The 24,587-nt window shown below is 37.4% G+C and overlaps 1 protein-coding gene across 1 annotated transcript; it reads left to right on the forward strand.

The window, feature by feature from the left end:
* Positions 1-51: 51 nt before the first annotated feature.
* On the forward strand, positions 52-20,676 carry tcn2 (transcobalamin II). Its single transcript, XM_057831896.1, has 10 exons — positions 52-150; positions 354-421; positions 6,407-6,596; positions 6,686-6,855; positions 6,981-7,133; positions 16,234-16,427; positions 16,552-16,726; positions 16,793-16,973; positions 20,131-20,249; positions 20,329-20,676. The coding sequence occupies exons 2-10, from the start codon at positions 361-363 to the stop codon at positions 20,388-20,390; spliced, it is 1,305 nt and encodes a 434-aa protein (XP_057687879.1). The 5' UTR covers positions 52-150; positions 354-360; the 3' UTR covers positions 20,391-20,676.
* Positions 20,677-24,587: the final 3,911 nt, after the last annotated feature.

Raw genomic sequence — 24,587 nt, forward strand, 5'->3', positions numbered from 1 at the left:
CTTTGGTAAATATTGCTAAAAAGGATAGTTTAATCCAATTTCCGGGTGGTTGCTGCAAAACAACGAGTCACGTGACTCTTTGGAGCTGTTATCAGTCCAGTTCACTACTTGCTTCTCTCTCCATTCTTGGACTGACGCTCAGAGGAGAGGGTAATACACGATTCTTTCATGAACGTTTTATTTAACTAACATTCTGAATTACAGGCTATAGTCACATGACGTCATTCATAGCTTGATTTGTATGCAGGCTATTGGGGAAAATGTAACACTGTTAAGCGGTTTAACAAAACAATGGATGAACATTATCTTTTCGAAGACTTTTTGAAAATTGTTATTCTTATTTTTCTTTTAAGGTAATCCATGATGTACCATACACTCTTTCTTCTCGGCCTGTTGGCGTTGGCCTCCAGTTTACCTTGCGGTAAGTTTATTGTAGACTACTAATACGTTTTTATTTTTTTAGGATAATAAGGGTCGCCATTACAAAGGTTCTCGCTGATTTTTTGATAAATCAAAGCCTAACTCAGTTTGTTTGAAATCAGGAAGGAACTTCAGGATAAAAAGCAAACGTGACTCACTCTTCTGGACATTTTCTGATTTTGCAATTGCCTTACTAGATTTCCCAACATTTTATTGAGACAAGGCACATATTTTGCATTCGAAACAAACACCTGTCACAAAAAGTACTTAACCAGTCAAACGTTTGGACAAAGAACTAATCAGTGGCACCTGAACCAACTTTTGGGTCATACTTGGTGAGTAATCTGTTTTTGATTAGTGTAAGAGAAGGCTGTATAATGGCAGGAATTGAATAAAAATACACAGAGATCTGGAGTAAAATATTTCTGATCAATTAAGTGGAATTGGATAATGTCCTGGGGCACACCTGTACACTGATTTGCTGCGGAACAGTGGTTGAGAAAGTCACTGAGCAAAATTTCTCCCGAAAGCTGTGTAAAACATAGGCGGATTTTAAGGGGGGGCGGGGGCCAGGTGGCCGAAAAGTGCCATTGCATGAAATTGACTTTCCTATATATATATATATATATATATATGGCGGAAAACACCCAGGTACTTCAAGTTCCGCTCTAAGACCCCCAATTTAGCCAACTTTCAAAATTGTCCGATATGCATGTGTGATACAGTACATCATTGGAAAGCTTAAAATCTCAATTTTCTGGGGAAAGAAACATTTTGAGCAGGAGGGCATTTAAAAAAAAAAAAAAAAAATTTAAACGGCAAAACCCTATCTGGAGGTGAGAGCACGCGAGAACAGAATTAGACGCCATGACTTTAACAAGATAGTATCGCTTTTTTTCGATCCAAAAACTTCATGTAGCATGTATCACTGAGTGTCAAGACACAGCTGTGAATGGCAACAGCTGGATTTTTGGGGGATTTTATGGGTGAAACATGGTAATATAACAAGGGTTGCGATGCAGAAATCGCAGACACCAAGGAGTGGTCGAGATTTTCATATATTTACCCTTTTAAATGGTTTTTTTTTTCCAACTTTTTTTTATTTGGATCAATTATTTATCTAACATATCGGGGAAAATGCGACAGTAGCAAAAAAAATACAATTCAGAGATGGTTATGAGGTAGATATCCATGACTTTTTACAGACGCCATTTTTTTCATTGTGACATAATTAGTTTAAAAGTTTAAAATATGTTAGTATTTTTTTAAAGTGTTTTTTTTCTTTTTCAAACTGATATGAGGCATCAATGAATGATTCTAAGCTAAAAACGACAGACATTTTGAATAATAAATATAATTACCTTCGTTTTATGGCTGGGTTGAAACAAAAGCGGTTGCGCGATGTCTGTAAACGGGGGTTTTCAGGGTAAAACGGACAGATTAAAAATAGTTCAGGGGCTTCATGTGCCATGAATCTGCTATGGCAGCATATAGACATATTGTTCTATCAAACACAACAGTTGTTTTATCTTGAAATACAGCAGTTTCTTTTAAAGAGGGGTGCAAGAGCAGAAGCTGCTTTTTCAGTCTTGTCTGTGTTTTCTGCCATAAGCAACAAAACTGCAACAAAAATGAATGAAATGAACAAAAAAATATATTTTAATAATGGGTCAAACTTATTTTTCGAACACGGTCATTTGCTTTGCATATAATTCTTGCAAAAAAAATGGGGAGGGCAATTTTATTTTTCAAATGATTTTTTTCTTTGATTGAAAATGTATAGATTTTTTTTTTTTTTTTTTTTGATTGAAGCAACTTTTTTGGGGATTGAATGATTTAGACACAAATGTCCTACCCATAAATGGCCCAAACACAAAAAGGATTGCTTCAAAGAAAACTTTTTCAAAGAAAAATTAAGTGTTAAAATGCAAATTTTTCTATCTCAAATATTTTTTAGCATTCAAGACGTGATTTTTCTTTTTGAAAATATATTTTTTGAAGCAACTTATTTGATTGAATAATAAAGATAACAACGTCCAAGCCAAAATGTGGCCCAAACACAAATCAACATTACTTCAATCAAAAAAAGTTGCTTCAATAAAAAAAAAAACTTGACTCCAATCCAAAAAAAAAAAAAAATGGCTTCCTCACTTTTTTTTTGTTTCAAATTTATTTTTGCATTCAAACACATTTTTTGGATTGAAGCAATTTTTTTTATCGAAAATATATACTTTGATTTAAGCAACTTTTTTGGGGGGGATTGAATAATAAAGACAAATCTACCGCCATATGTCTCTGCCCAGGGGATACAATTTTTGACTGGGGTAACTACATTGGCACAACACTGGCAGGCGTACCATATTCAATGGTTGACGATCTTGGCAAAAAGTATTGCCTAAGCAGCCGGATTCAGAATTCCCCTCAAGAATGATGGGAAACAAAAAACTCTCATTGTCAACTTATTATTATAAATATTCTTGTAAGTTAATTTTATTGCTGACACTGCGTTTCGGGGTCATCAACATGTTGTGCCCCCTTTGCCCCAAAAGTCAAACTCCGCCTATGGTGTAAAAAAATTGTGTTCAGTTAATTGAACGACTGTATAATTTCTACTTTTCCATCAATAAAAATACTAAATTAAAACCTGTCACCTTGTTATTTAAGCATCAGTATATTTACATTATAAAGACAGGAGTGTTGATACAGTTCTTTATATTCCATCTCATTTTCCTTGTGCAAGTCATGTTCTGAGTCTTTTGGTAATAGGCGGAAATTACCTGTGATGACAATTACAGGCCTCGCTCATCTTTTTAAGTGGGAGAACTTGCACAATTGGTGGCTGACGAAATACTTTTTTTTTGCCCCACTGTATTTGTCCTTACCTTATGATTTGTAGACAGATTTGTTGTTTAAATACATTTAACCTACTTTAGGTTTAGTTGACATTCATTTTAGTTTCTGTCCTTCCTAACGCCATTTGATTGACAGACCATTCCTTTCGTTAAAAGCAAAATAAAAAGGTCAGTGACAAAAATTGTCATTGTTTTTTCCTTTTGTGATCTTTAATGGCAAGTGAAAGTCAATAACAAAATATACTTTTTACATTTTCATTTATTTTTATTTCTCTTTATTTATACATGTAATTTTTTTTTTTTTTTAAATTTTGGCACTCCTGTGATTCCATACGTTCTGCCACAGACGGTCTATATCAGGGGTCATGTTAACCGAATATTTTCCGTCGTTGACCGGTTTTTTACAACTGTGACGGAAAAAACTGAAGTCCATCTGTCATTTTGACAGGTTGCAATTAACACCCCAGACCACAGGGTGGCAAGTGAGCATATTAATTAGCTATTGTCTCTCTTGATGCATGACGTCGTTGGCCTCACTCGGAAAAATGTCAAGGCAACTGAGTGTCTGAAGTTTCCTCAAAAAGCCCCAAAACGACAATGGTGTTGATAAGAGGTGGAAAAAAAGGGACTGATGCAGTGAAGGATGACAACGAATCAAGTGAATCGCCGGTTCACTCCTCACCGTGACGAGCAGTAACAGTGGCAGTCAGACACCATTTTATTTTTTTTTCAGGTCATTCATTGTCAGACAGAAGCAGCACGGCAGAACGCCATGCTAAAAATAAGTAAAAATATCAAAATGGCTCACCTCTTTGTCCTCTTTAGGACTATGGCCCCCAACATTGTTTACTGCATATGAAATGTGAATGGCTTCACTTTGCTAGCGTTAAACTGGTCTTTTGGATGTCATCGCAAGTTGATCCATTCTTTACATTTGTATGAAGAAAACATCCTTCATATGTCGTAATGTTTAGAGTCGTTTCTACAAGTTCCATAGCAGCAGTGTTTAATCAGCATGTTCTTTTGTGAAAGATTACCAGAGAAAACCAGCAGAAATTACATGGGTTGTAGGCGAGGGCATGTCCATAATGACCCACTTCCGCGTTACGATGGCGACGTCACGGTCTAAAAATGGCATTCATGCGGTACGCTATTGTAAATACCTTAGCATTCAAAGCATTTAAGCTAGCGGACTTTTGCTAGGCAAATCAGGCTAATTTAATCTAAAGTTACACATTGATCAGATTAGATGGACATTTGAACACCAATTGTTTAGTGTCAAGTGTTTTATTGTTAAAATGCGTGTCGTTTTTAAACTTTAGCGTACAGCTTTAGAAATTGTCAAAAGTGATGGAAGTAGGCATGTGCCGGTTACCGGTTTCACGGTTTACCGTGGTGTGAAAACGTCGCGGTTTTCAAAATCACTAAATTTTTCCGTCAGACAGTGTCAAAAATGCAGCCAGAAGTGGCATGGCGTGGCAGCGCTAACCCCCTCCCGTTTGTTGCTGTGTGTGAAAGTCACGCTATCGGCTAGACAACCAGCGAACCCAAAAACAAATACTCCAGACATAAGGCATTCTTTTCTTCAATTTTTTGAGCCCTCAAATCGTGGTAAGTGGAATATACAAAATGAATACATTTAAAACATTGTACAATTGTATTTTTCCATGTGTGAGTAGCTTCAGCAGAATAGCACCATGAAAAAGTTTGCCAAAAACAACACACACATTTTCCTTTCAAATTCGATATACAAACTAACAGCTTACAAAGACGAATGTTAGCCTAGACTTAGCTGGGAGAGCAACTTTGTCGAGTGTCACAGCAGCAGAATGAGAAAACAAGCTTGATTCGCTTGAATGAAGGGGAAAAGATGTCGTCAAAGATCGTTAATTACGAAAGATGATCTTGCCCTAAGCATAAATCCACGTTCGCTGAATCAAGGAGAGTTCTCACTCCAATGTTTTTTTATTTTTATTATTATTTTTTGTTTTTAGATGAAACCTTTCCACAACAATATTTATGTTTTAACTTCACTTGAGCTTTTCCACCCTCAAAAAAAAGTCATGCAGTATAATTTTTTAAAAACTTTATTCAGAAGTTTTTTTACTTTTTTATAGACATTATTTTGTTCTTGCTCTAATCTTGAGCTGTGGCTGTGGGTATAGTCTATAAGTTTTAATTTTATCTAAAATGTTTTTTTTTTTTTTTAATTGATAATTTATTTATTTTAACAATATATTCCTCTTCCAATTTGCAACTATGTTCTGAAAAAAAAATCCTGTTCAATGGAAACATTTTTTTTTTTTTAACCCATAAATCTCAAACTAACACATTTTGGAGCTATAATTGCAACACCGTGAAACCGCGGTATTTTTGCTCACGGTTATCGTACCGGCACATGCTCAGAAGGAAGTCAAAAGCTTTAAAAAGCACAATTGCCTTGTTTGCTGTCTCTAAAGCTGATCAACTTCACGTTTAGTGAGGACGGAACACGTCATATTAATAAAGTAAAAAATAAGATGCTGTGAGGTACAATAAGGTACTGTTTACGTGTCCCAAAAAAAAAGACAAAATGGCGGACGAGACTCTGGCATCGTGAAATTTTTAAATCAAGTAAGTCGAGTACGTCATAACCCGGGAGTACCTGTATTTCATTTTGGGTGAAAATTAATTTTCAAACAGATCATGTGACTAGCACCTTAGAGACTGTCATTTGCTTTGCTTAGCTTAGCTAAAACTTCACCTAAGGAGGCTAGATGGATATTTAGAATTTCTTTAAACCTAAGCTTTAACAACAACAACTAAGCTTGAACCGAGGATTGAACACAGTGTCAAGATGTGTTGAGCATATATTTTTTTTGCCCCCCTTCTCCCACTCCGCCTATCTTTGGTGAATGTTTGCTATTTTAACAGTTGAGACGGCAATACATTAGTTTTAAAGAAGACATTGAGACTTTAGTAACGCCCATATGCGTATTTTATTGCATATAAGACTAAGTCCACATGCCTTTGGTTTCATCCTGATGTCACTGCTGACACAGCCACACTTTGAGCATTAATGCTAATGTCAGCAAACTACGGGTTCTGAACTTCTTTTATGAACCTTGTGACATTTTCCGTATGTTTTAACCTAGATAACGCTGGAGCCAACCGTGAGCTGCTGCTTTCACTAAATAAAGACCTTCTACGCTCTCTGGAGGGACAGGAAGGCCTTCCGAATCCAAGTATCCACTTGGCGTTACGGCTCTCAGACTTCCACAACCTTGTAAAAGAGGGGGAACACTTAACCCGACTGACAACTCATTTACACAATGAAATTCAAAGGTAATTTATCAGAATAGCACGTTCTTGAGGTGATGTACAGCATGACTACTTCACCTAAACATGTGTCTAATTTTGCCATTGTTCTCTAGCTTCCTCTCTGGCAACCAGCCGGTGGTTGGCCGCTTGGCATTGTACGCTCTGGCCTTAAAGTCATCTTGCTTTGACCTCAACACAGTGACCTTCACTGTAGGTGACAAGAGCGAGACGTTGCTGATGCACCTCAAACATCAGTTGGAACAAGAGAAGGAATACATTACATGTATGCTGACCTTGTCTTCTCATTTACTGTTCAAGTCTAAATAGTAAACCTTGATCGTTGTCATTAATGCTGTTTAGTTGCAGTAGTTCGGGAAAGTGATCATTTTCCCTTCTCCCCCCACGCAGTCAGCCAACGCCCTAGGACCAACTATTACCAGTACTCGCTGGGTGTGCTCGCTCTGTGCGTTAGCGGCATCAGGGTCGACAACCACGTTGTCAACAAACTCATCCAGGCAGTTGAAAATGAAAACTTTAAACATGGAGACATTGAGAGTATTGGTAGGTAAACCTTTCAGTTCAGTTTCAGTTTATTCACACATCATTCAAAATATACTGTACTGGCCCGAATATAAGACGGCCCTGATTATAAGACGACCCACTCTTTTTTTTTTTTTCCCCCCAAGACTCAAGTTTGAAAAAATGCTTTTTCAACATAATTAATTTTTATGCAGAAAATAATTATAGTACATCTGAAACAAATGATTATAACAATATATTTGAGAGAAAAAGCATGTTATTTGCCTCATTCAAATCATAATATCTGAACATTTAAATAGAGGCATCCCGATCGATCGGGTCCGATCACGTCATTTTCAAAGTATCTGAATCGGCAAAAAATATCGGATATGCCTTTTTTAATATATAATATATATATATATATATATTAGGGGTGTCAAACGATAAAAAAAAAATTTTAATCGAATTACAGCTTAAAAATTAATCGTAATTAATCGCAATTCAAACCATCTATAAAATATGCCATATTTTTCTGTAAATTACTGATGGAATGGAAAGATAAGAGACAAGATGGATATATCCATTCAACATATGGTACATAAGTACTGTATTTCTTTATTATTACAATAAATCAACAAGATGGCATTACCATTATTAACATTCTGTTAAAGCGATCCATGGATAGAAAGACTTGTAGATAACTGTTAGTACAAGTTATAGAAATTTTATATTAAAACCCCTCTTCATGTTTTCGTTTTAATAAAATATGTAAAATTTTCAATCAAAAAATCAACTAGTAGCCCGCCATTGTTGATGTCAATAATTACTTACACAATACTCATGGTTGCTGAAGCCTATAAAATCAGTCGCACCCAAACGCCAGCAGAGGGAGCCAAAACTCCGAAAAACACAAGTACACGTTTCACTGTGCTGTCATTGTAATCTCTTTGAGCAGGGTATTTGTGCGTTAATTGTGTCAAATATTTAACGTGATTAATTTAAAAAATTAACGCCCGTTAATAATAATTTTGACAGCCCTAATATATATATATATATATATATATATATATTTTTTTTTTTTTAATAGTTTTCTAATTGTATTTAACGTTACAGACAAAATGTCTTACACTCATTCAGAGTCTTTAGTTTTGGCTTAAAGTAGGGCTGTCAAATTTATCGAGTTAACGGCGGTAATAATATTTAAATATTTAACACATGCGCTGCACTACCCACTCACGCATTGACGCGTACAACCTATAATGGCACCATATTTCATATACATAGAGGCAACGTAAAATGAGTAGAGAGAATTTTGGCAGCCTTTGAAGCCTTTTTTTAATTGGCTAAAGCCTTACAATCCCTCTCTCAACGAGTAGAAATATCGTGGGAAACAATGTGGGGAAGAAAGGTAATAGTTGATCTTTTTCTTAACACCCTATTTTATTTCCCAACGCTGAGAAGATATATCATTTGGTACCATTACGCACACTTCCCATCATGCATTTGGGCAGAAGTTAAATGGCTGCAGTATCATTTACTGAAAGCTCAACAAATACACTAGATGGCAATATTTAGTCACAATATACAAAGTCACAAGTCTTTCTATCCGTGGATCCCTCTCACAGAAAGAATGTTAATAATGTAAATGCCATCTTGAGGATTTATTGTCATAATAAACAAATACAGTACTTATATACTGTACGTTGAATGTGTATATTCGTCCGAGTTTTATTCATTTTTTTCTTAATGTATTGCCAAAATGTGTATGATCGGAAAAATGATCGGGAATGATTGGAATTGAATCGGGAGCAAAAAAAAAAGCAATCGGATCGGGAAATATCTGGATCGGCAGATACTAAAACGATCGGGATTGGATCAGGAGCAAAAAACATGATCGGAACAGCCCTACATTTAAATATGTAAACTAAAGTGCAATCACATTCGTAAATGAATGGCTTCTGGTTTTTGAAATGTAAATAAACCAATCTATTGTGATGAAACAACAAAATTGCAATAACTGCATTAACCATCAAAGTGAGGTCTAACTGTAACTGTAGTCTTAAAACTGAATATGGAAAAACTTTGCAATAAAATATTGCAAACTGGTTAAACTTGAGAGTAGCTGAGATCTGTCAGGACAGAACATTACTCCTCAAGTTCAGCATTCGCTTCAATGATATCCAGCGTCGCGAATGGGTGTAATGTTTAGACCCCCGAATATAAGACTACTCCCACTTTTTGTCTTATTTCAATGCAAAAAACAGTCTTATATATTCGGGCCAATACGGGACAGTACATGGTCATATTTAAAGTGTATGTCAACACCTGGGGAAATGCTAATATTCCATCATTTATCCATAAATGAATGCCTTTTGGATTCATATCATGTCACTTTGTGTATTTACACACATCGCAACACCAAGAAAATGAGAGAAATTTGGGTCAATTTCAAGCTAAAAAGACCCGCCCCTGAGATCGCGGAAATCTGGCAGATTGTGGGCGTGACATCAAAACAAGGAAACAACCGGCTAAGTGCTTTAGTACTGAATGGCGGCGATGATGGCGGACAATTACGTTTCTAGTTGCAGCGACGAATCAGACGTAACGAACATTCTTCTAATGGTGAAGAGGAGAGTTATGAACCTTTCTTTGGTGTTTTGGGTTATCAATTTGATCCCAAACGTAAGCCAATGCAGCCTAATGAAAGGATCATTGAGGGGAGCAATCACACTGATGAAACCCCGACAACAGTTCGTGTGGGGAAACACCAAATGGTATGTTTTGCATTTCTTTTTGTGAAGCTGATACACAGTGACCGCAAAATAAAGTAATGTATAGAATAATTACCATTTAATATGCTATCATCGGTTTCGCCCTGCCAACCGACACAAATATGAATGGGATTAGGGCAGGGGTCCCCGGTGTGATTTGGGTCTTTTTTTCACGGACCGGTGTCCCTCTTTTATATTCAGTTGGACTCTCAATGTTATCCAATGGTGCTATAAAACTATTTACATCACAAGCATACATGTGCAACACGGAAATGGCGTAAATTAACGCTTAACGACACGGCGGAGTCGTTAAGTGAGAGGGCTACGTGCAGTTGTTGTGTGCGCCAAACATGGCAAACGTAAGTTAATATTCCTTTCTTTAAAGAAAGTTTGTAGTGTGTACTTAGGAATCGCTGCATTCGCGGTCCTTTTTAACGTTACGCGCATGCCAACTTTGTCAGAACACCGGCAATGTGCGGCAGAAAAATACAGCAAATATAAAATAGCATTTGTTTTTAGTCCCGTCGTGTTAAGTGCACGGAAAAAATACAACTCACCCGCTGAATCAGTAGGAGGGCGGAGTTTGTTTCGTTGAGACGAGATGGGAGAGTGAGAGAAGCTAGCATCAAGCTAGCGATGTTGGAAATTGTAGCACAGTTTTCAGCGCGCTCCAAGCGATGTCGGGATATTCCGAAATGACTGACTAAATGACTAATCCAGAACTTCGGTAGAGTTGTTGTCTCAAATGTACGCTTAAGTCGCCGTGATTTGCGATCTCTACAAGCTGATATTCCTGTTCCACAGACATACTCGAATCACTCGATTTATTCACATACGGGTCACGAATTCACTCCTTCGCAGTTCGTGGGTCTTTAGTGATAGGGAAGTAGCATAAATTTTGTTTTCTTTGAGGTTGTAGGCACATCTTCTGGCTCGTCAGGTTCCCGTTTCCCTGTAAAATTGCAAAATTAGCCCTCTTAGCGCTGACGAACTTTACTCATTGTCTGCGTAGTCCAGCTTTTTTTCTCGCGTTCAGGAACTCATGGGTACTACATTGCGACAAATGGCTATTTGTAAACTACATAGCAGGACAGGTTTGAACCATTTTAGCTAATTTTTGATAGAAAAGGAACGCAACTCTCCCGTCGATAAACAACGATGGGACCTGCCTCGACCTTTTGTTTCCTTGTTATGACGTCTCCGCCCCATTCGGCTGTTTCCGGAACACTTTCGGAAATGTTCGTCATTTTCGATCTATTTTCGATAATTGCTCTTTAATGTGATTGATTTTTTTGTTAACTTTATCAATATTTGTTATCTTGGCACATAACGGTTCTATTGATGTCTCACACCCCCTTTGCGTTTTCATACCCTTTAAGCAGTTCATATTGTAAGATGTGGGAAAAGGACACTCCAAAGAAGCTATTTAGAGCTTTTAGCTTTAGCTTTAAACCCCACCTTTAGGATGCTAGCTATGTTTTGCTTGTATAATGCATTATTCATCATTATTATTGTGATTTAACATTTTCAGTTGAATATCAACAGTAGGGGTATCCAAACTACATTGGTGTATAAAGTATTCACTTAAAAAAAATCCAACTTAAGTAAAAGTACAGATACAAATAAAAAATGACTTAAAGCAACTATAGGTAACTTTTCAAACCTTTTTTATAAAATATTTTCATAACATTTGTGATGTCGACTGACTACCAGTTGAATTACACCTCTTTTGTATAATGAGGGGGTCTGTATCGCATTCACCGGCACTAATTAACTTTGAGTTGGGTGGCAGGAACCCTGCTACAAAAAAGAAACTACAAATGTGCTGACTGCTTCACGGCGTACGCAGGGCTGTCAACCGACTTGCAGGGGCCAGTGGAAAAGAACATTATAGGGCCCCCTCACCCCACTCCTGCCACCGGCTTGTCACGACAACATATGCAGTACTTTTAACGCTTTGCAAGCAATGACAGTGTAAATTTTCAAATTATTTAATTTGAGATGGACTGTTAAATTTAACAGACTTTGATGCGACACAATATAAACGTAAAAAAATAAATTAAATAATTAATGTAATAAAATAATAATTTAAAACTTCCATCTATTGTCCCATGTAGGCTACAATACAATACAACTGAGAGTGCTATGCCTTATACAAAACGGTATAACTAAACATCCTGTGCCTGCCCCCTCCACATCCCTCGGGATATCAAACCCTTAAACAGTGATGCGCCTAGATTTTTTGACAGCAAAGTCATAGTGAAATCCAGTTTTTGAGCAAGCTCACGCTCAATGGAGAGCATGGCTATGTTGTTAAGCCTGTAACGTAAAATAAATTAAGGGTCATTCAGGGGCCCTTATGGTCCTGAGGCCCGGGACAACCTACCCGGTGGCGGCCCCTGTTGACGGGCTTGGGCGTACGTCACTTTCCTATTTCCCATTCGTTATAAAGACAGAAGTTGATAACAACACTTTTGGGCGAATTCAGCAAAATGGCAGAGCAACAAAAGAGACAAGTTTTGTCTGACACAAGGCAAGGCAAATTTATTTATATAGAACAATTCAACACAAGGCAATCCCAAGTGCTTTACATCACATGAAGATCATAAAAATCACATTTAAATCAATACGTTAAAACCAAGACAAAAGATCGCATTTAATCACAAATAGAATAAAAATAAATACATGAAAATAAAACAAAAATATAACAAAAACTACTACTACTAATAATAATTGAAATCAGCAATGGAGATAAGCACAAGAGGAATAGAAAGCAGGTAGATTGAAATATATAGCCAGTTATGGATATGCAGTGCTAGACAAAAGCGTTTTTAGCCCTGATTTTAAAGAGCTAACAGTTTGAGCATACTTCAGACGTTCGGGTAACTTGTTCCAGAGGTGAGGAGCATAATAACTAAATGCTGCCTCACCCTGCTTGGTTCTTGTTCTTGGAATATGCAGAAGGCCGGTTCCAGACGACCTTAGGGGTCTAGATGTCTCATAGGAATCTAACAAGTCAAGCATGTATTTTGGTCCAAGGCCATTAAGTGTTTTGTAGACGAGCAGTAGTATTTTATAGTCTATCCTTTGACTCACTGGAAGCCAGTGTAGCGATTTCAAAACCGGTGTAATGTGGTCCAGCTTCCTTGTATTTGTGAGGACTCTGGCTGCAGCATTCTGTACTAGCTGCAGCTTCCTGACTGATTTTTTTATCGAGACCCGTAAATATACCATTGCAATAGTCCAATCTGCTGAAAAAGAATGCATGCATAAGTTTTTCCCATGTCTTGTTGAGTCAGAAGCCCCTTAATTCTGGTTATGTTTTTTAGGTGGTAATAAGCGGATTTAGTGACGGACTTTAGATGGCTATCAAATTTTAGGTCTGAGTCAATACTTACGCCAAGGTTTCTGACTTGATTTGTAGCTCTAAGTGACATTGTGCCAAGTTGCCTGCTTATCTTTGACCTTTCCTTTTTTGGCCCAAAAATGATCACCTCTGTCTTCTCCACATTTAACTGGAGAAAATTCTGGCACATCCATTCATTGATTTGATGAATGCATTTACTCAGGGAGACTAAGGGACTACAATCATGTGGGGACACAGAAATGTACAGTTGTGTGTCTGAGGAGGAAGAAAAAAGCAAAGGGAGGCTACCAGGATAAATGGACACAAGAATAAATATTGGCCTGGCTTTCACACGCTGGCCTGACCCCCTAACCCCCATAAGGTAATGAATCCAGTGGTGGCTAAGAAATAGCATATGACTGTTAGCAACCGTGTGGCTTTTTTTCCTCCTCAGACAAAACTTTTTGTCTCTTTTGTTGCTCTGCAGTCTTTACAGAATTTGAGCATAAGCATGCGCATTGACTTCCGTCTTTGAAATGAATGGGGAAAGTGACATATGCGGTAAAGCAGTCAGCACTTTTTTTAAATTTTATTTTATTTTTTTATTTTTTTTTGTGGTAAGGTTCCTGCCACCCTCCTCAAAGTTAATTACTGTCAGTGAAAGCAATACAGACAGGATATTATCACAAATGTTAGGAAAATATTTTATAAAGGTTGAAAAGTTTAGGGATGTCCCGATCCAGGTTTTTGCACTTCCGATCCGATACCGATATTGTTTTGCACTTCCGATCCGATACCGGCCTATCTGAGCATGTGTTTAAGTTTAAAGTTATTTAGCCTTCTTACTTAGTTGTCAGACTCATGTTGAAAAAGGTTTTAGTACTCTTGATAACACCTAGCCAGCTGAATTAGGTGAGTTTGATTTTAGGGAAACCGAAGCAAAAACTGGAATGGATTATGTAAATCTGTGCGCTGGAAAACCCGGACCGGACTTAAAAAAAAAAAAAAAAGAAGAAAAAAAGTCTGGATCGGAATTTTTCGGTGTTGGCCGATCCGATGCGCATTTTTTGCCCATATCGCCGTCCGATCTGATTCAAATATTGGATCGGGACATCTCTAGAAAAGTTACTTAGTGTTGCTTTAAGGCAGTGCTTCTCAATTATTTTCTGTTACGCCCCCCCAAGGAAGACGTAAATGTTTCGCGCCCCCCCCCCCCCCCAAACTCTCTGCTGCCACTATAAATAGTACTGTCTATAAAAGTACTATAAGTATGCCCCTGCCTAACATTGTGTCTTTTTTTTCTATTAAAGAAAAAAAGTGACATAGATCAACTTATAATAAAGTATAACTTTATTAACATTGTTTTGTTTGTACAAGAAAAGACTTAAACGTGCATCAATTTGCCTGAATTAAAAAAAAAAAAAAGTCACATCCAAACTGTAAAAATACTCAAGGTACATTTTTGACCATTTGATACTGAAAAATAAAATGTAATAAAATCAGTAAATAATAACAAATTCAAATAAATTAGAAACATTAACTCGTGAGGACAATGTGCAAAAAATTTGACTGAAAAAGAACTGAATAGAAGAAAAAAAAAAGTGTCTTTGGGCAGAAGGACAGTTTTTATTTTTGCTGCTCACAGAATCAGCCTTTGCAATGGTATGAGGTTATTTTTCACCGAGCATGCTAACAGTGCTCACTGGTTTACTGATATAACACTGACAAAGCGGGAAAATTGTTGTCAATATTCGGCACGTTTTCGCTGAAAAACAAATCACGCGGCTTATCAATGAGATTGGGGTCTAATGTCTTTAAGTGGCGTCTCAATTGATTTCGCTTCTGACTGTCCTCTTTAATCATTTTTAGACACAGTAAACAGTGGTCTTTCCTCATCTCCCACTGTATTAAAAGTCAAAGGCAAACGACCCGAAAAAAGCGCATTCTCGGCGGCCGAGGGAGAACTGTAGGTGAGGTGAGAGCGGTCGTCGTGACGATCCCAAGCCGAAAATGGCACTTCTCGGGCGGACACGTGAGAACCGGAGAAGACAGTGGGTCGCTGCCGTGAGTCCGGCCGGAAAACGGCTTTCGAAAACTGCGCACAGCTCTTCATATCTCTTTTCTGTGTGCTCTTGCTTAGTTCAAAGATACTGCGCGCACTCTGAAAATGAGAGCGCCACTGCCACCCACTGAGTGGATGTGCAATTACACTTTATTCTAGTACGGCAAAAAAAAGAAAGCATGTTCCCCGAGGTCACATGCGCCACCTCTGGCATCGCTCTGTGCCCCCCTGGGGGGGCGCGCGCCCCACTATTTGAGAAGTGCTGCTTTAAGGGAACACACTACTACTTTTGACCACCTGCGTCACTAAAATCGAGCAAAACTGAAGTTACCTAGTGTTGCTTTATTAATACAAAGTGCTTGCTTTAAAATTTACCAGTTAAAAGTATTTTATCCCAATGTAAAAATGTAACATGCATATAATTTATATAAATTTCCTGTCCATACATACACTGTTTACTTGTCAAGTAAATTTTAAAGCAAGTATGTTGTACTGAAGTACATTTTTTCTTAGATAATTGCACTTTTATTTCAGTAATTTAAAATATAAAAACAGAAAAAAAGTGATTATATATAAAAACAGAAAAAAAATGATTATATCATCTACCACTGTTCCTTTCTGTACCCCCCATGACCCCTTCCTGGTCATTGCATTCTCCTAATAAACGAAACACAATGAATAATGACAATGGGAGACAGGCATATTTCATACTCGGTGATATATTTAAACCATTCAGACCAATAGAACAGATTCCCATCAAGCAGCTGAGCAGGACGGGTTAAAAATTTTTTTTTTAAATGAAGGAATAAAAACCAGGACCCACAGCGGCCCCTTGAGGACTGGTTTGGACACCCCTGATTGACAGTCAATATAGAAAAAATGCAATTTGCAAGTTCTGCAATTTGTCCTTTTTTTGACGAGTCAAATCCTTTCTCACTACTGATTTTTTTTTTTTCTTTCTAGATACATATGCCATGGCTGCAATGGCCCTCCAGTGTGTGAAAAATGCTGGTTGCGGTGGGACAAAATCTAATTGCAATGTACACAACGCTGCCAAGCTTGACACAGCCTTGAGCAAGATCAAACAGAAACTCTTGACGTCACAAAGAACTGATGGTCATATTGGCAATGAGTTCAGCACTGGCCTCGCAGTACAAGTAAGCACTAATTTTACAGTGCAACCTCTGCAGTCCAGGCTCAAAAGATAGACCCTCTGCTCCAACTCTTTTGTTGTTTTGTTTACTCATCATCCAAATATATTATCTCAAATGTTGTGTACAGGCTTTACTAGCAATGGGCAGCCCAGTGTCTGAATGCGCTGCCTCAATGGAGGCCATGAGAAGAGATTCCAGAGGCAACAAATACCACAACCCCATGGCTATATCTCAGGTCCTTCCAGCTCTGCAGCAGAAATCCTACTTGACAGTTCAAAGCAAGGACTGCCTCAATGAAGATGGTACATGCTGTGTTTTTTACATCTGGCGTTTGTTTGGTTGTGATTGTAACTGTTGTCTTCATGCAGACACACTTGTTCTTGAGCCCACCGATCCTGTGGTCATTTTGCCCAGTAAAACCAAAGTGGCTGTGATGGTAGAAGTGGTGACATCCGCTGGGACATCCACAGATTACTCACTGGATGTACCCAAGGGAAGCACTCTATTGGAGGCCCTGGAGCTCCTCAAGGAAAAAAATGTTGGCTTCACGTGAGTTGATTATTTGCATGCATTTGTATGGTATATATTTTTTAAATATACAGTTGGGCTGTCCCAAACGACTAATTTTCTCCCGAATAGTCAGCCGACTATTTTTACGAATAGTCGACTAATAATTAAAAAAAAAAAAAAAATTTTAAACTAATTTAGCAATGAAATTTTTGTTGATAATTATTCATTCACAAAAACATTTTTGTAACACTTAAATTCTTAAAGTATAAACACGTAAATAACAAAAATCACAAATAAAGAGGTCAAATGCTGATAGCATTAACTAGTGCAAAAGAATACAATGTAAAGATTCAGAACACAGACAATCTTTAAAATTCTTTAAAAAATATTATCTAGCATTAATATTATAGTATACTACTATATATAATACTATTATAATCATTGACAATTAGAATTTTCATAAGTGTGTCATTTTAAAGCATTTTTAGTGTAGAATCTGAATTCTGAAGTTTGTGGGATTAACTCCAGAAATCGTTATTTATATGACGCCCATGACATGCTTTTATTTTGAAATGTTCACCGGAAGCACATTCGCTAAACCGCTAACCGTAAGCTTTACACTCCGCAAAAAAACTTTTCGTCATTGCACGTAGTGTCAGTAAGATTTTTTTCCCATTTTTTTTTCATTAGCAAATACTGTTAACCAGCAATTTTTCATGTTTGAAGTGTCACTTTTTAACTGCACGTCTGTGTTTTGGAGAAGACTTTCAATGTTTTACAGCAGGCTAAAGTAGGTTGTCTTTATTTTTATACCCCATTAGCCTCAATGTAGCAATGCTAACCTTTACAGTGATTAATATTGTTTTACGAATTTTTTACGAAATCTCCGGGTCACACTTTTATGAAAGAAATTTCGTTTCAGGTTCGCAGTGAGTCAGTAACAGGCACAGTTTTGCGAAATAGACAATGTTTATTGATTAGAAATTGCAAAGGAAGGAAGTTTATTGATACAAAGGCAAGCAAAAGAAAGAATAACCACAGCGCTAGGTCTAGATTGTCACTGATAATGTCTAAAACTAGTGATGGGACAAAATGGGCCGAGGTTCCGAAGCTTGTCTCGAGTAATGGGAGGGGTGTTTCCACTAAGCTTGTAGCGAGGCGCACGTCATTTTGGCAGAACCCGGAAATGATGACGTGAGAAGCCTCGCCAGCCGCCTGAATCTGATGAACGCTTCGGAAGTGATCGACGTTCGGCGCCCATTGCAAACACAGTAGGCTACAGACTACGGTATAAATTGGTTGCAAAACGCAATGGCGATCGCTTGTTATCTCACATTTTGTGCATTTCGGGCTCCTGTACTTGTTACATGATCTGTGAGCAACAGTGCAACCAGTGCAATCTTTTTTCGAGCCTTGTCCTTTGCTTGCGATGGAACCTGCGTGAAAAAAAGCGATCCTCCCCTGTATGGGAAGATTTTCATTTGATTGCTTTCAATAAGGTAAGGGAGAAGAACTACATTAATATAAATGTGAGTGTGTGTACCTATCTGAACCAAACATCAACAGAATGAAAAATCCATTAGTGTACTAGGAGGCACAAAAGAATACCTACCCACATTTATATAAACTGGCACTCACATTTATCTGCACCCCAGCTTCATCTGTGCCTTGTGAAAGAATATTTTCTAAAGCTGGTTAAATATTGTCCAAAAAAAGAAACCGTTTAAAGCCAGCCACCGTGGGAAAGCTATTATTTCTCACCAAAAATGAATAACAAATTATCCTTACCACTTGTTGTATTTTGTTCACATACTAAATTACTAACATAAGCACATTCATATCTTTGTCATAATCAAATAACCATTGAATTCTTAACAATGTTGACCTCTTGGGCTTCTAGACCACTTGATGGCGCCATAGAGTAAATGAAGCACCATGAAGCTTTACTACATGTGCAAACCAATTGGCTGCAAAGCTTCATTGCTTCATGAGGCTTCATTTGGCCATCACTATCTAAAACCCCCACGATGCAGTTAAAACACAAGTAAAAGAAACAATAGCTCTAGATGTATAGTTGTCAAAGCTAATACCCCCACGCCAAAGTTAAAGCACAACGAGTTCCCTGGTAATGAATCAAGCTCATACCTGTTGACAATGAGTAGAGAGCCCTCACTCCATATCTGAGAATCCAAGGAACCAAGCCAAGCGATCACACGTTAATCCATGGCAGACTCTAACACGGCCCGAAAATGTCCGGCTATTTATTGGCGTAAGTCACGTGGGAACAGAGGTGGCCCGCCCCTGCTCCCAGGAGACACACTGCCTGCAATCTTATTGGTTCACTTGTTGTATGAATCTTGTGTCCAAATATGATTGGTTTACTTTAATACATAGCCTAAAGGCACTCTCTAATGCTCTTTATTGTCAAAGGCAGTTGTAATATATGTGAACTCGCTGTACTTTAATACACAGTTGTACTTTTATACATAGCCTAAGCACTCTCAAAGGTTATTATTATTTAATAATGATGGAACCAGTGTGGGTCACAAAAAGGTCACAGGTGTTTTCCTCCATTCAAATATAGATGCGTTTCCTTATTTTGTATGTCCGGACTTTAATTCTACGGCGTGTTGATGACCAATAAACATCTGTGAAAGGAACTGGAGTCTCATATGCCATCAACACGCACGCACACACGCGCCGATAAAAGGCAGCCGTGAAAATTACCGCCCTCATTTTTATTTATTGTGCGATGAATGGACTCATTGTGTATCGCGACATGCTTAGCAACTTCAATAAAACATGCCGTTGGTTAGTTAGATGGACTTACGATTTGCCAGCTTGTTGTCTCCTTTTGTCTTCCAAAATTAAAACTGGGTGACGGCGCTTTAGGTGTTCATTCAAGGACAACGTGCAGCCAAGCTTGGCATTGAAGAGACAGGACACAACAGTGTACCCTCCTTTGTTTCGTTGAAATAAGTCAATGTTTTGGCCACTCTGGTGCGCTTTTTTAGCTTTGTGCCACTTTCCCCGCTTGCATACCGAGAGTCCGACATTCTCAACTTTCCACGCATGTATTTTTTTTTTTAACTCTTTATTAACAGTCGACGGGATGTTGTTCTCGTCGACACATTTACGTCAAGTAGGTCAACTAGTCAGGACGGCTCTAATATACAGGTACATTGTTATGTGGCAGGTTTGAGAAGGAGTCAAGCCTGTGGGGGCCATTCTTAAGTGTGGTGAATGGAGAGCGAGCCAGACAGAGTGACCGTAGGTATTGGCACCTCTCCTCTGATGGCATTGCTCTAACTGAAGGTAATTTACTCTGTACATACAGTATTAATTCCCTAATTGTAAAGATGTTAAAAAATAAAGCCTTTTCTCTTTGTTTCAGGTATCAGCGATTTCAAATTGGAAGCGGCTCAAAAGATCACCCTAAAAAACACAAGCTATTAACAATGCCATTAGTCAGTGTTATTCAACTATGATTATTTTGAAATGCAGGCAATGTTGATTTTCAGTTCCAGTTCAATCATATGTAAATAAATGTGAATAATTGTTGTATTTCTTCCTCGGCATTATTACATTTCGAATTCTATGACGAATAAGACCTGAATGTTTAAATATGGGAAATTAACACATTGCTTGTGTTAAGTGGTTTTAATGGGGTTGGATACTGAAACCTTGTATCAATTTGGTAATGGTTCCTAAGCAACCGAATAAAAATTAATATTTTGGTGAATGAGTTATTATTTTTCTAACCCTGCCCGCTTATTTCATGTGACGTCAGTGGCGCTGTTCACGAGCTCCAAAGGCGGCACAAAAAGTGTAAGTTTTATCTTGAGTTATACTGTTACTTGTATTAATAAGTTTTAAGGATTCACTCTAAATTAAATTCAATTTGACACTAAATTAAAGGGTAGTGTTTCTGATTAAGTGTTTTTGAAGTATCCGTTTGAGAACAATTTAAGCACCGGAACTGTTTTAAAAAGTACTGAGTAGTAACCAGAATCTGATAAAACCGATACGGTACACTAGCCTTTAAGCATTCGGCCCGAGTATAGATTTATACCAACATGAAGCACACGCTTGACAGTGACCAGAGGTGAGTATAGTATTGAAAAATTGTACTCAAGTAAGAGTAGCATTACTTCAAAATAATATTACTCGGGTAAGAGTACATTTTTTTGGATGACTACAAGTACAAGTAAAGTGTTTGTGGAAAGAATACTTAAGTAATGAGTCAAGCTGTGAGTAACTGCTTACGATGTTTGTTTTCCTTTTTCTTGGCACAAAGTTATCAAAACTGTTATAGTACAGTATAATATCGTATAACCACATTAAGGCAAAGAAATACAAAAACTTGAATTCCAGCAAAGGGGGGGGGGGGGCAACGCATTAGTTTTTTTTTTTTTTTAATTGAACCGTACAAAATACAAAATTACAACAATATTAAACAACTAGTTCATATAACATGTGTATCATTTACAATGTTTACCTGTTCATATTCAGACAGAAAAAAATATACCCTAATTTTCGGACTATAAGCCGCTACTTTTTTCCTCATTTTGAACCCTGCGGCTTGTAGTCCAGTGTGGCTATTTGGGTTAATAGGTAACACTTTATTTGACAGCGGCATCATAAGACTGTCATAAGAACATAATTATGACATGACACTATCATGGGCATTACTGAATGCTTATGACAGATGTCAATATGTGGCATATTATGTCACTAAATCCATTTATGTCCAGCTCAGATCTTTTACGTCCATTCAAAAGTGAGATAATTTGCTGCATGACACTAACTGACATCTATTATAAGCATTCATTAATGCTTATGACAGTGTCATGTAATAATTATGACTCTTATGACAGCATTATGGCACCACTATCCAAGAAAATGTTACCAAATACCATAACTAGCAATTAATGAAACAACTGGAACAGTAACTGAAGAAATAATTAGCACAGAACATGACTGTTATTTACAGCTGTAGCTCCACCATGCATGCTAGGAGGAATGTTGGATGACAACAGTGTTGAGAGCAGGTGGCAGCAGAGGTTGACTGTCTACCCCAGACATGTCCAAAGTCCAGCCCGGGGGCCAAATGCGGCCCGTGGTCAAATTTCATCCAGCCCCCAGCCTCTGTCATAAAATCAGTAACATCTGGCCCGCACACAGACTTAATAAATTGGTCAGCAGTACTGCAACCAGCATATGAAGTAGCTTACACACGAGATGCTGCTCCTCATTTACCCACTAAAAGGCAGCAGCACTTTATACCTTTATTGCCAAATGTATCACATTTGATACACCCAAAGTTTCATGATTTTCAGACTAATTTAGAATTTTGACTAGGGCTGTCAAACGATTAAATTTTTTAATTAATTACAGCTTAAAAATTAATCGTAATTAATCACAATTCAAACCATCTATAAAATATGCCATATTTTTATGTAAATTATTGTTGGAATGGAAAGATAAGACACCAGACGGATATATACATTCAACATACAGTACATAAGTACTGTATTTGTTTATTATAACAATAAAGCAACAAGATGGCATTAACATTATTAACATTCTCTTAAAGCGATCCATGGATAGAAAGACTTGTAGTTCTTAAAAGGTAAATGTTAGTACAAGTTATAGAAATTTTATATTAAAACCCCTCAATGTTTTTGTTTTATTAAAATTTGTAAAAATTTCAATCAAAAAAATAAACTAGTAGCTCGCCATTGTTGATGTCAATAATTACGCCATGCTCACTCATTGTGCTGAAAACCCATAAAATCATTTGGGCCCAAGCGCCAGCAGAGGGCACCAAACACCAAAAAACAAGTAACAAGCGGACATTACACTGCTGTCATTTTAATTTGTTTGAGCGGGGAATGTGGGTTAATTGCGTCAAATATTTTAACGTGATTAATTTAAAAAATTAATTACCGCCCGTTAACGCGGTAATTTTGACAGCCCTAATTTTGACATTTCTTTTTGGGGGAAAAAAATGATGGATGCAAGTCAACACATGCATCTGCAGGTTCCGTAAGAAAAAAACATGATTTAGCATGGATTATAGATATTAGAGCGCTTATTACACACATTCATTTTTACTTTTCTTTTCACAAATTTGAAAAAGGTTTCATTAGGACCTTATTTTTCAAATTTTGGGATTCTCTAATAATTGCTTCATGATGCAGGTATTTAAGGGCTACGCAACATTAGTCCATGTGACCCTCTACTTCAAATTTTCAAAAAGTTGACTGTGACGGCCGACGCTTCAAGGATAGGGGGAAATTGGACTATTTCTTCACTAAAATACGCAACTCATTAGCAAAGAGACAGTCGCTGTTTTTAAAGATTTCAATGTGAGGCGATATTACCAAACAAGACACGCTGACATGTACGACAAGATTACAAGGAAGATACGCAGCGAGAAATTGAAGCAACTTGAAGGTAGTTTAATTTCACAGCAGTAGTATTTCGCAAGAGCCCGAGAGTCGAAAGAGAATGCCGCAAAGGCTAGTTGCGAGATTGTTGAAATTATTCATTAAAAAAATAATAAAGCAAATGTGACACACTGAATGGCTTGCTAAATTTTGCTTAAATATATTGTTCTACGTAAAGGACGTCAGCCAAGGTCGGCCCCCCACATTTTTACCACGCCAAATCTGGCCCCCTATGCAAAAAGTTTGGACACCCCTGGTCTACCCAAAGGAATTAGTGATGGCTAAATGAAGGTTTTAGTGACAATAAGGCTTTGCAGCCAATTGGTTCAAAGCTTAATGGTGGGTTATTTGGTCTCATGACAGTCTTATGGTGCCATTGTCAAATGAAGTGTTACCAGTTAATATCTTTTGGTGTAAATATCCCATTATACAATGAGGACAACTGTGGCTTATAGTCCAGTGCGGCTTATCTATGAACAAATGCCGTTTTCATGTCAAATTTGGTGGCTGGTGGCTTATAGTCAGGTGCGCCTTATAGTCCAGAAATTACGGTACATGTTTTCTGCATTTTTAATTTTTTTTTAATCGTTTTGTTATTTTAGGTGATGTGAAATATGAAATAAATCAACTTCAAGATTAATTTCAATAAAGTTTTCAAGATTTGAATTTTGAAATTTAGATTTCTGGATATGAAATTCAATAGTGGAAATATATATTTTTATCAACGGGTTCAAATTCGGCAGCAATAATAGTTTCCCCATTTCATACAATTTTTTATTTGGTTTTACACATGATATATTTTTCAAGTTCAATCCAAACTTTTGCATAATGACAGCAACCATAAAACAAATGAGTCGCCAACGCGAACTGTGACGTCATCAGAAGGCGCATGACCCCGAGCGGATTGCACTTTACACCACACATTTACACTTGAAACATAAGCGAAACTGTGTTGAAGAGCTACTAAATTAAGCTTGCATGTATGAGTTTATGAAAATGTTTTCGAATAATACAAACAATGAGTTCACCCCGCTCCGCTTTTCAATGGACAACACTGAAGATATGACTGACACAAGGAAAAACAGTCAGTGTCCACCTTATACTTATATAGCCGCGTAAATTTATTGTTCCCTCAAAATAACTTAAAAGTACAGCCGTTATTTAAAAAAAAAATCCCCGAAACACATCACATATCCAAACT

This window comes from Corythoichthys intestinalis, chromosome 3 (assembly GCF_030265065.1).
Source record: "Corythoichthys intestinalis isolate RoL2023-P3 chromosome 3, ASM3026506v1, whole genome shotgun sequence".
NCBI classification, from domain to species: domain Eukaryota; kingdom Metazoa; phylum Chordata; class Actinopteri; order Syngnathiformes; family Syngnathidae; genus Corythoichthys; species Corythoichthys intestinalis.